The sequence below is a fragment of the Suricata suricatta genome, chromosome 7 (assembly GCF_006229205.1).
Source record: "Suricata suricatta isolate VVHF042 chromosome 7, meerkat_22Aug2017_6uvM2_HiC, whole genome shotgun sequence".
NCBI classification, from domain to species: Eukaryota; Metazoa; Chordata; class Mammalia; order Carnivora; family Herpestidae; genus Suricata; species Suricata suricatta.
The window spans coordinates 113,144,385-113,155,855 of record NC_043706.1 but is presented as its reverse complement, the minus strand read 5'-3'; the positions used below and the strand labels follow the sequence as shown (position 1 = coordinate 113,155,855).

General features: G+C 42.6%; 1 protein-coding gene across 15 annotated transcripts in view; it reads left to right on the top strand.

Moving 5' to 3' along the window:
- The window catches only part of EPB41L2 (erythrocyte membrane protein band 4.1 like 2), a 219,020-nt gene that overhangs the window by 128,794 nt on the left and 78,755 nt on the right, over positions 1–11,471 (top strand). For all 15 annotated transcript variants that reach the window (XR_003910426.1, XM_029943386.1, XM_029943390.1 and 12 more), the window contains one exon: positions 5,288–5,392. Coding sequence is in view for 14 of the 15 variants with exons in the window: in XM_029943386.1 (XP_029799246.1) it covers positions 5,288–5,392 (105 nt within the window). In the remaining variant the exon portion in view is untranslated. The remainder of the gene's footprint in view (positions 1–5,287; positions 5,393–11,471) is intronic.

Below are 11,471 nucleotides of genomic sequence, written 5' to 3'. Positions count from 1 at the left end.
ATGTTTTCACTCATAAGTGGAACAGGAGAAACTTAACAGAGGACCATGGGGGAGGGGAAGGGGGAAAATAGTTAAGGGAGAGGGAGGGAGGCAAACCATAAGAGACTCTTGAATACTGAGAACAAACTGAGGGTTGAGGGGGGTGGGGAAGAGAAGAAGGGGGGTGATGGGCATGGAGGAGGGCACTTGTGGGGATGAGCACTGGGTGTTATTGGAAGCCAACCTGACAATAAACTACAAAAGAAAAAAGAATTCTGAGAGTAGCATAATAATAATAATAATAATAATAATAAATAGTGTATTAGTTAAGACAGAAATATTTTCTTAGTACATCAGAACAATGTACTGTTGTGTATACAACAGAGGTATTTGCCTTTCCAAATTACGTTGAAATCTAAAAGTGTGGGACCTCTTTAGACGTATGCTTTATCTTATTTCATGTACTTCTATGCTTAACATCCCCAAGATATCTATCACAAGAGTTTAATAGAGTTGATTTAAAATGTCCTCTCCACTGATTGCAGTGAATTATTTCACACTGTATATGTACATCAAGACATCATCCTATACCTTAAGCGTATACAATTTTTATTTGTGAATTATGCTTCAGTAACGGTGGAAAAAGTCATCACACTCTAAACCTTTTATGAGAATAAGTATCATTGGGGCGTCTGGGTGGCTTAGTCAGTTAAGTGGCTGACTTCGGTTCAGGTCATGATCTCATGGTTCGTGGGTTAGAGCCCCACGTCGGCCTCTGTGCTGACACTCAGAGCCTGGACCTTGTTTCTGATTTCTGTCTCTCTCTCTCTCTCTGCCCCTCCTCCACTCACACTCTATGTGTCTCTCTCTCAAAAATAAATACACGTTAAAAAAATTCGTTTAGAAAGAAAATAAGTATGATTGTGGAAATAAAGTTCAGAGTGCAAAAAAATAAAATATTCTTTGCTATTGTTTGCAACCATATCTCTTCATGGACCATGGATTTCACTGCACATTTAAGAAAGCCAACTGTCGTGGTTTGCCTTCCCTTCTCCTCATAAAGTTACTTTAAAATACCTCCAAACTCAAAGTTTTAATTAGATAGGCTAATAATTGCATGCAGATTTATCAGTGAAATTCAGAGCCTTTCATTTTAAAAGCTTAAGCCAAAATCTCTTATAAGTGAAATTAGTCACTTCTCATGTTACAAAATTCTCCAGCTTCTAACAATAGGAGCCGTTATTGACGAAGCACACATACCACACATACTGTTGTAGGCTCTCTGTATGTTCTAAGCTCTAAGTCTGTGCCACGTCCTGTTCTAAGCTCTCTGAATGTGTTTCAGCTTTTAGTACTCCCTACGCTCAGTGGTGGATTTTATTCCCCCCGTTTCAACAGATGTGCAAATTAAGGCAATTGGAAGTGAAGTGCCTTGTCCCTGGTCGCATCTTTTCTCAATAATGGAGATTCTGTAGAACTTTGGCATTTGGAATCCAGACTCCAGTACTCCTCTTTACTACACTCGATTTGTGTGTACTTTGAGTATGCAGACATATACACACGTATTTATTTTAAATGTACCTAAAACTTTTCTGAATCTAGTGATATGATAAAGGCACAATTCTTGCTATGTTGAAATAATTTGTTGCTTTCACCTTCTTTCTTCTGTTATTTAGTATAAATTTTTTTTTTTTTTTTTTTTTTTTTTACTTTTTAAATTAAGTTTTTTAATTTTTTTTCCTGCTCTCCACCCACAGAGCTCTTGCAGGGCTGGGTTAGTGGTCATGAACCCCTTCAGGTTTTGTCTGTCTGGGAAAGCCTTTGTCTGTCCTTCCATTCTGAATGACTGCGTTGCTGGAGAAGGGAGTCTTGGCTGCATATTTTTCCTATTCAGCACCTTGAATGTTTCCTGCCGCACCCTCCAGGCCTGCGAAATGTCACAGGACAGGTCTGCTCCTACCCTGTGTGTCTGCCCTTGTAGGTTAAGGCCCATTTGTCCCTAGCCACTTTCAGAATTCTGTTTTTGTATTTGTATTTTCTGGTTTATCATTTTGGCTAAGTTTCTGTCTTTGGCGTGTTCTAATAGCCTGTTCTGCATCCTGTGCCTGCAAGTACTGTTGTTTTAACAAGGGGTCTTATGCTGTCCTGGGCCTGGCACTTCAGGAAATGGTTTCGGTGCATGTTGTGAGCACGTTGTCGTTGCGTTTTGGCTGCTCCGTCCCACTGGTCGGTCCTCTGCGAAGCTCCTGCTTGCTTGTGGTGCTGGAGTGTTTGGACTTTCAGCTGGGCGTGCTTGGATTTGCTTGCTGAAGTAACCCTGGAGCAAAAGGGAAAAGGTAGGGGGAAGCCTGTTCCCTCAAAAAGAGAAAAATGAAATCAGGGAGAAAAGAAGACCAAACAGAATTTTAAAAAACCCCAAAAAACAAACAAAAAAACCCACCCTAAAGTGCTAAATCCAGAGAAAGGAAAATCAATAAGAGATCGAAAAGGTGTAAAAAGAACGGAATAAAAATGCCTGATTGAGCAAGGTTTTACACACACACATGTGTGTGTTGTGTGTGTGTTTGCATATATTCACATATATAGACCTATATATTCACATATATACTCATATATTCACATATATATTCAAATATATAAATATGTGTATATTTCACCATAAACAAATCAGAAGTTATGAGCCTGATTCCAAAAGTGAAAAAGAGGAGGGTAGGAAGAAAAAGACGGAACAAAAATAACAACAAAAAAATCCCCCAGCTGTTGGTCCCTGGGCCTGTGGCTGTGCTGGTCTGGAGGAGAGGCCCTCTGGCTCTGTCAGGGTCAATCTCACTCGGGTAGATACACAATTCCAAGACTCAGAGGGGCAGGTTTGGGTAAGCGGGTCCCGCCTCCACGGGGAGCGCCGCGCTGCTGCTCCCTGAAGCCGCACTTTGTTGGTGATGGGGAGAAAAATGGTAACACCCGATCTCTCCTCCCTAGACCGGGGTCTCCAACCACGCTGGTCAGGCAGCACTCACAGAATAGGTCAATTTGCCCTACTCCACAGCACCCCCCCCTCCCCCCAGCACTTGGCTGGGAAAAAGGGTCTCGCACCCTTGTGGACCCTGCTCTGGTGTGGCTCCACTCCGCCCTTTGGTGCCTGCAGAGTCTTTTGTCCTTGGGGAGGCAGTAAACCCACTTCCCACAGTACTTGAGGAAGGGGACCACCGTTCTCTCCCAGTGCGACCCAGGGTTGGCGGCTCCTCCCCCGGAGGTGTGCGCACATGGCTCTGGCTTCAGTCTGGAGAAAGTCCTGCACTTTGGAAACCTCTGAGTGTCAGCTCCTTAGGCAGTTCACAAAATAGAAACTGGCACTTGCAGAATTTCGTGTTCCCCAGTCCATAGTCCGGAGGGGTTTTCCTCTTGTGCTAACTCAATACTGCGGTTTCACAGTGTCTGTCTGTCTGTCTCTCCCTCCCCCCCCCCCCCCCCCCCCCCCAGTTTTGTCTCTCCACAGAAGGAGTTCCTTACCCGCCATACCTGCACCAGTTCATCTCCCCCCGGTTTTCACATACACGCACCTCTGTCCCACCAGCTGTCTCCTTCCACCTGAGGAGGTCCTTCTGCCACTCCACAGATGGACTTCCTGGGCGCCCCAAGTGATCTGACCTGATCCCCGCTGTGCTTGAGGGACAAGGAAATTCCTTGTCCCCTTATGCCTTTGCCATCTTAACTCTGCTCCCCTGTTTTTAAAAAACATTACTGTAAGACATTTAATAATGAAAGTTCCAGATTCTCCTTTGCAAATCTCTCAGGCATGAGTTTTCCACCTCTGCTCCCACAAAGAAGAGGAAAAAATGGTTAGAGGAGTGAAACAAACCCTTGAATTGAATCTCTGAAGACTGTCTTTTGAAACCCCTTATCAGGGTTGTACTCATTTGAAATTAAGATGTCTTTTATATCTTATTCCATTGTTATTATTTTTTTAAATCTTTATTTGGGGAGAGAGAGAAACTCAAGCTCTGCTGAGGGCACAGAGCCCAGTGGCGGGGTTTGATCCAGTGAGTGAGGCCATGACCTGAGGCAAAATTAAGAGTTGGACACTTAACCAGCTGAGCCACCCGGGTGCCTCTCTTATTCCATTTGTAAAGATAAATGTGTGGGGGGCCTCAATTTCTATGTGGTGGATTAACTCATGAGTAACCATTTTGATGGTGTAAGGGCCCTTCATCTTGAGGATAAAAAGTCCGAAGGCATGTTCAGTTTTTGCTTGTAGTCCAGTGCCAGCTTCTGTCTGTGCAGGGGATGAAGGGGTGTGTGTGTGTGTGTGTGTGTGTGTGTGTGTGTGTGTGTGAGTGAGAGAGAGACCTCACCTCCCCGTTGGTGTTCCCAGCGGTGTGCATCTTAATTGAGTCACCACTTCGTATTTTGCCATTGATTAGACCATGCGTTTTTCTTCCATGCTGTCAGAGGCTTTTACGTCTCTGTTGATGGCAGCTTCTTAAAGAAAATACATCACACTATTTAAGACAAAAGTATGTTACATCCTCAGAGACCACTGATTTTATCCTCCTAGATCCATTTCCTTGTATCTAAAGATATTGTTCTGAAGAATGTCATGTTATTCTGGAGCAAAAGCATAGCTTGAATTGAAATTTTTTTTTCTTATTCTACAAATCCTGTAACAAAAATGCCTAAGTGCTGGTGGGATAAGTCATGTTAGGATCCAGTGAAGAATGGGGCTAAATGATTTTCCTGAGGACGTATGTATCATAGATATAATATAACCCACTTTGAGGAACTGAGAGAGGTAGTTTAGACGTGACTTTGTACTACTTTATTTTATTTTTAAAGTTTATTTATTTTTGAGAGAGAGCACAAATGGGAGAGGGGCAGGGAGAGAGAGACGTACAGAATCCAAAACAGGCTCCAGGCTCTGAGCTGACAGAGCCTGACACAGGGCTCAAACTCATGAATTGTGAGATCATGACCTGAGCCCAGTTTGGATGCTTAATCGACTAAGCAGGCACCCCTATTTTTATACTATTATAAAAATTAATGAACTGGCATCTTACTTTTTGACTCCATTTTATATTTTCATAGAGTAGCAAGTAAAGCATTTGATCATGCTTTCATTTTAGAATGTATGCTTCATGTAGGTGGGGGGAGGGAAGATTCTAAAGTGAAAAGGTTATTAATCTTTTGTATTATGAAAGGTTGGAAAACAATTTTATGTGGTGCTACATTATCTAATGTGAAGTCCATTATTTATAGTACTCATGGAATCTTTAGTGCTTGAAAAGTAAAGATGTCCTTTCTTTTCCCTCAGAAACGTGCGAAGGGACAAGTGCTGTTTGACAAAGTGTGTGAACATCTCAATCTCTTGGAAAAGGACTACTTTGGACTTTTATTTCAGGAAAGCCCTGAACAGAAAGTAAGTGAAATGATTTCAAGTGCATTTCTATCTCTTTAGAAAAATACTGTATTTTTCTTTCTTCTCAAGTGGTATAAAATTTAGCTTTAAAATAATTGATTTTGACATACTTTATATTCATGTAGAAATTTGGTAAATACTAGAAACTTGTATAGAGAGAATCACGTATAACTTTTTGCCTCTGTGTGTGTATATGCTTTTCCACTAATATTATAAGCAGACAAAATGGATGTCTCAGCTTATGTTTTAGAGACTAAAAGAACAGATTTAAAACATGTCATGTTGAATTTTTAGCTCTTGAATTCACCTGTGTGCTGGGAATTAAGCATGCCTAAAAAGACAGAAGGAAGCATAGTCGAAGGCATGTGCTTACCTGGAGACTGGGGAGCGTGTGTTGGCTTTGCTGTACATGTTCAGACTGCGGTGGCCACGTGGAGTGGGTGTGTTCCTTGCCCTCTTTTGGGTTACTGAAGGCAAAAACAGAGGTGGGGCCCACCTGGACTCAGGTTGGGTGGACTTGACCTGCCCGAACCCTCGACAAACCTGCCTGACATCAAGTGTGTTGAGATTGTTGTGCTCCAGAAACTTCCCAAGACACTAAGCGGGAGCATCCGAGTTCTCTAAATGCTTAATACTGGTTCCAGGGATGGTCAGGGCTTCTCAGTTTCATATGTAAATTAAAGAGAGAAATATTAATCCATTCTGGGAATTGACCAGAACTAACCTGCAGCCTTCTCTCTTAGTTCATTTGGCGTTTCTAACAAAGTACCGTAGACTAAAGTGGTTGATAAACAACACAGGAAGGCTGGGCAGTCCAAGATCAAGACCAGCAGGTTCTGTGTCTCGTGAGGGCCCACTTCCTGGTTCATAAAGAGAGTGCCTTCTGTATCCTCACATGACAGAGGGGTCAGGGCCTCTGAGCCTCTTTTATAAGGGTACTGCTCCCGTTCATGAGGGCTCCACCTTCACGCTCTCATCACCTCTCAAAGGCCCCACCTCCAAATCCTATTGCACTGGGGGTTAGGTTGAAAGATAGGAATGGGATGGGGTGGGGGGTGGGGACACCAACATTCAGGTCTCTAGCACTCTCCTCATTGTTAAGAAAGGACTGTTCCTGGGGCACCAGGGTGGCTCAGTTGGTTAAGCATGTGACTTTGGCCCAGGTCACGATCTCACAATCCGTGGGTTCGAGCCTTGGGTCGGGCTCTGTGCTGACAGCTCAGAGCCAGGAGCCTGCTTCAGATCCTGTCTCTCTCTCTCTCTCTCTCTCTCTCTCTCTCTCTGTCCCTCCCCTGCTCACTCTCTGTCTGTCTCTCTCTCTCAAAATAAAGACACAAAAAATGCTCTACTTCACTTTGAGTAATAGTATGTAACTGGTGGAGAAGATACTGAGTACAGGCGTGAAGAATAAAGGTTTGGCCCTGTGGCACCTTAGAGTGAAGCCCTTTCAAGTCTGTTAGATTGTGGCTGTGGACAGACTCGCTGGGATCATTCTGTCAGAGGATGCCTGGAGGGTTTGGTTACTTTCCATTTACATCACAGTCATTAGAACAGAATATAGTAGATGAGCATAGGCTGTGAAGTTATTTGCCCACATGTTGTCATTGTTTATATGTCTTGGTAATGAAATGAAAGTTTCTCAATTTGCTAAGTTTTAAAGTCTTGATACCTAATTAGTTTAATTCCACATTTAAGCCAAAGACCATTAAATTGGATGCCTTCCTTCAGAATAGTATGCGAGTATTCTTAGAATTCTGTTTAGAATACTTTTTAAAGAAGTAATAACAAGTGAGATATTCCATTAAAAAAAAACTAGGTGCTCTCTTTCAACTTGAAATAAAGGTGGTCTTGATATGATTTCCAACCATGGGCCCTTCTGGTCCTCAGAGCTGTGAAAGACAAAGTGATGGGAATTTGGCGATCGCTATCCACTCTTTGAGATTACAGATGGGGAGATGCAGCAAAACATTTAAGCCTTGTAGAAAAAGGGAAACCATCTAGCGTGTTGTAAAATACGCAGAAAAACACATTCTGTTAGTAGGAACAGGATATGCTACATAGAGACATCTGGTATTTCTGCAACACTAGATTTACATGAGAAAGAGTGGAATTTAGATAGGATTCACTAGTTTTTATTTTTATGACTCCCAATATATGTGTCTAATCCATATCTTTAACCTGAACCTCAGACTCCTATTTAACTGCCTTTTGGAGCACTCTATTGTCCCAAAGCAAGCTGGCATCTGCCCCTTAAAACCTCATCTGTCCCCTGAAGAGTGGGTATAGATTCCTTCCACTCCTCCATCTCCTTCCGGTGCTTATCAGTCAGAAAGGTCTGTCTTTTCTACCCACTAACCCCCTTCTCTTGATTCTCTTTGTCCACACTTTTTGCTTTGGTTTAGGCCTCTGTCCTCTCTTGCTTTGACCATTTTGTCAGCCTCCTACCTGGGTTAACTGCCTGGGCCCAGGCCCCTATGGTGACGCGTCACACTGCTGCTGGATGGAGTTCTCTGCAGTGCACATTGGATCTTGGCTCTCCCTGGCTCAACACCTTTTAATGGATGCAGTATAATCCTTTTAGTATGGTTTACAAGGCTCCAGTTTTGTTTCATTTCTCAATAATCTCTCACATCCAGTCTGGAATCAGTCCACACCAGATTTCTCTCCTAACAGGAGCACTGTTGGTCCATACTATATCTGCTCGAACATACTATTCTTAACGTGTAAGTATCCTGCTCTGTGAGATTTTCCGTGACCATTTTCTACCACTGTCCTTCCAGCTCCCAACTTGACTGTTTCTTCCATCTGTTATCTAGACATTTAGCAAAAACCTAATTTATGAGAGTCTCTCTTCCCATTACTTACTCTAGGAGCTTCTTGAGGGTAGAGACCATACCTTTTTATCTTTGTAGCCTCAGCCTATCTAGACATTAACACATATCTATTAAATACGGCCCTTGTGCCATCTCACGCCCATTTGCATGACCACCAGCAAGAAAACAAAATAAGTGTTAGGATTTGAAGAAATTGGAATCCTTGAACACTGGTTGTGGGAATGTAAAATGTTGCAGCTAGTATAGAAAACAGTATAGAGGTTACTCAAAAAATTATAAATAGAAATTATATGATCTAGCAATCTCCCTTCTGGGTGTATATCCAAAAGCATGAAAGCATCTTGAAGAGAGTTTTGCACACCCACGTTCATGGTGACATTGCTCACAAGAGCCAAGAGGTAGGAGCAACCCGGTGTCCATCAGTGAATGAAATGGATCAATAAAATGTAGTCTGTACAAAATATAGTAAATGGAATATTATTTATTGAGCCTTAAAGAAGGAAATCCTGTCACAAGGATGAAGCTAGAGGACATCATATTAAGGGAAATAAACCAGTCACAAAAGGACAAGCACTGTGATTCCTCTTATATGAGGTATGCATAATACAGTTCACGGAAACAGAAAGTAGAATGGTGTTGCCAGAGACCAGGGCAGGGGGGATGGGGAGCTGTTGTTCAGTGGGTACAGAGTTTCAGTCTTATCAGATGAAAGCATTTCAGAATCCATTGGACAGCAGTGTGAATATAGTTAGTATTGCTGAACTGGATACTAAACAATGGTTAAGATGGTAGACTTTAGGTTAAAAAAAAAATTACCTGTATGCAAACCTGTGGTACTGCTGCGAATCTAGCAGTAAACAGTTAAGACAAAGACCCTGCCTTCACGATGTCCCTGCTTATGTTGCAGTTGAGACGGTGAAAAACTGAGTTGCACAGTTACTAAATTTTTATTACAGCTCTCTAGGAGAGTGTATTGCCACTAAAGATGGCCAGGAGAGAGAATGCTGTTTAAGGAGAGACATGAGGGTGGGCTTGTGCTGTGAGAGGGACAGGGAGGAGAGGGGCGTTGAGTGGCACTGGTCCCCGAAGCAGGAAGTGGCCTCCGATGAAGTTGTGGTAGAGAAAGACAAGTACAAGATTGAAGGAAAGGGGTGGAATCAGTCAGCTGATTGGGTGTGAGGGACGGCATGACACCAGTAATTGGGTCTGGATTCTTGGACGGATGAAATTGTCATTTAGTGAGTTGGGGACGGCTGGTCGGGGAACGGCAGGGGTATCTTGAGTATTTCAAGACATTTTGACTTTAGGTCAGTTAACGGCTTTTCGAAGAACAAGCAAGTTAATTTAATTCTGCCTTCAGGGGGTGCTGCTAGGCAGGACCAGGTCCTCCAGGTGGAATCCATCAGTCGTACAGCATTCAGCGGGTGGTGTTCTTTCTGGATGGGAATATCGTATTTATATTGAGGCTCGTGGTTAAGTGTACTTATTTATAACTTCATTTTTAAGAGAATCCAAGGAGGCTTTTATCATAAAAAAATATTGTGAATAAAATGGACATGACTATTAATAGCTAATCATTCTGGGGGGTCCTCATGATGCACCAGGCTCTGTTCTAGCACTTTACAAGTGTTGTCTCTTATAGTTTTCAGCACAACGTTGGAAGGTTGGTATTATTAACCACACTTTATAAATACAGAAGGATGAGGCATAGAGAAGTTAAAATAATTCACCCAAGGTCACCTAGCAAATAAATGTTAATGTTAAGACTCAAAAGTGGGTAAACTAGGAAGGAAAAAAACAGAAAATGCAAAAATATTTAACTTTCTGCCAGTCAAGGCATAAATAACGGGCATACTATTTTATAGCTGTCATGACAGGACAAATGGAAGAATATCATCTTGCCTTGGAGGGATTTTTCATCGTTTTCAATTCTAAAAGACATCATGCGAGACTTTATATATGGGTTGTTGAAGGATGTTATGGACTCTGTTCCCAGTGTGAATCTCCCAGTTGATGTGTCTGTAATGGTGTCAATAAGTTTAAGGGTGGCCTGATTTACTGATGGTGGTTCTGTGGGATTCCTGGTCGGTACTTCCTTAAAGGAACTTTTCCCTTCTTGGTAGAATCACCTGGGAGATGGATTTCCAACTAAGAATCTCTGTTTTCTCCTACCCAGTCTTATGTACCGTTTGCTACACACATGTACACACACGTGCACCCACCCACCCCACCATTTAGGCTCACTTTTCCTAGCTTGAAAACGGTGCGGTCACTGTTTATATAGAGGATATTGAAGGTGCTATGTTACGGGCTGTGTTAAGTGGATGGGCTATGTCCTGTCCCTCACGTGTTTTGGGACAGAACTTTTTGGTCAGTGGCTTTGTCCATTTGCTCTGCTATCACAAACTGTCAGAGACTGGATGCCTTATCAAAACAGGAATTTTTCACATTTCTGAAGGCTTGGAAGTTCAAGATCAGGGCATCAGCAGATTTGGTATCTGGTAAGGATCTACTTATTACATTGTGGAAGGGATGAGGGACTTCTCTGGAGCCTCTTTTGTAAGGGTGCTGATCCCAAAATGAGGGCTCCACTGTCATGACCCATTACCCCTGAGACCCCACCTCCTGATACCATCACACTGGACATTAGGATTTCAACAGAGGAATTTTAGGGGGACACAAGCCTTCTGACCATAGCAGTCAGGCTAATATTATCCAAGAAGATAGACCTCTAGTAATCTCTGTTCCCTGACACAGCTTAACATGCCCTGTCCTAAATACCAGCTGCACACTTATTAGTGATGAGATAGGGGACACTTTTAAGGTTTATTACCTGACCAAGGACCTGTGGTAGGAAAACTTTATATTGTTGTGTAAGGACAAATCTATAAACTTTAGAAATGATATTATCACTTTAATATTAACGTCCTATTATAAGAAATGAGAATTGTGACACATATTCTAAATGCGGACAGCGAAGGGACATTCTGCACAGAAGAAACCTAATTTCTCCAGTGTGAATGAGAATGGTGTGCAGGGGAAATTTTAAGTTGCTTGACAAGGGCTGGGGGATGTGGTAATTCCAGAGTCTCTATACAGGAGGGACCTGTGAGTGACTGGCAAGTTACAAGGAGTTGTTGGGAGGGCATCTAGGTGGCTCAGTCGGTTAAGCGTCCAACTCTCTGTCTCCACTAAGGTCTTGATCTCAGGGTGGTGAGTTTGAGCCCTGTGTTGGTCTCCATACC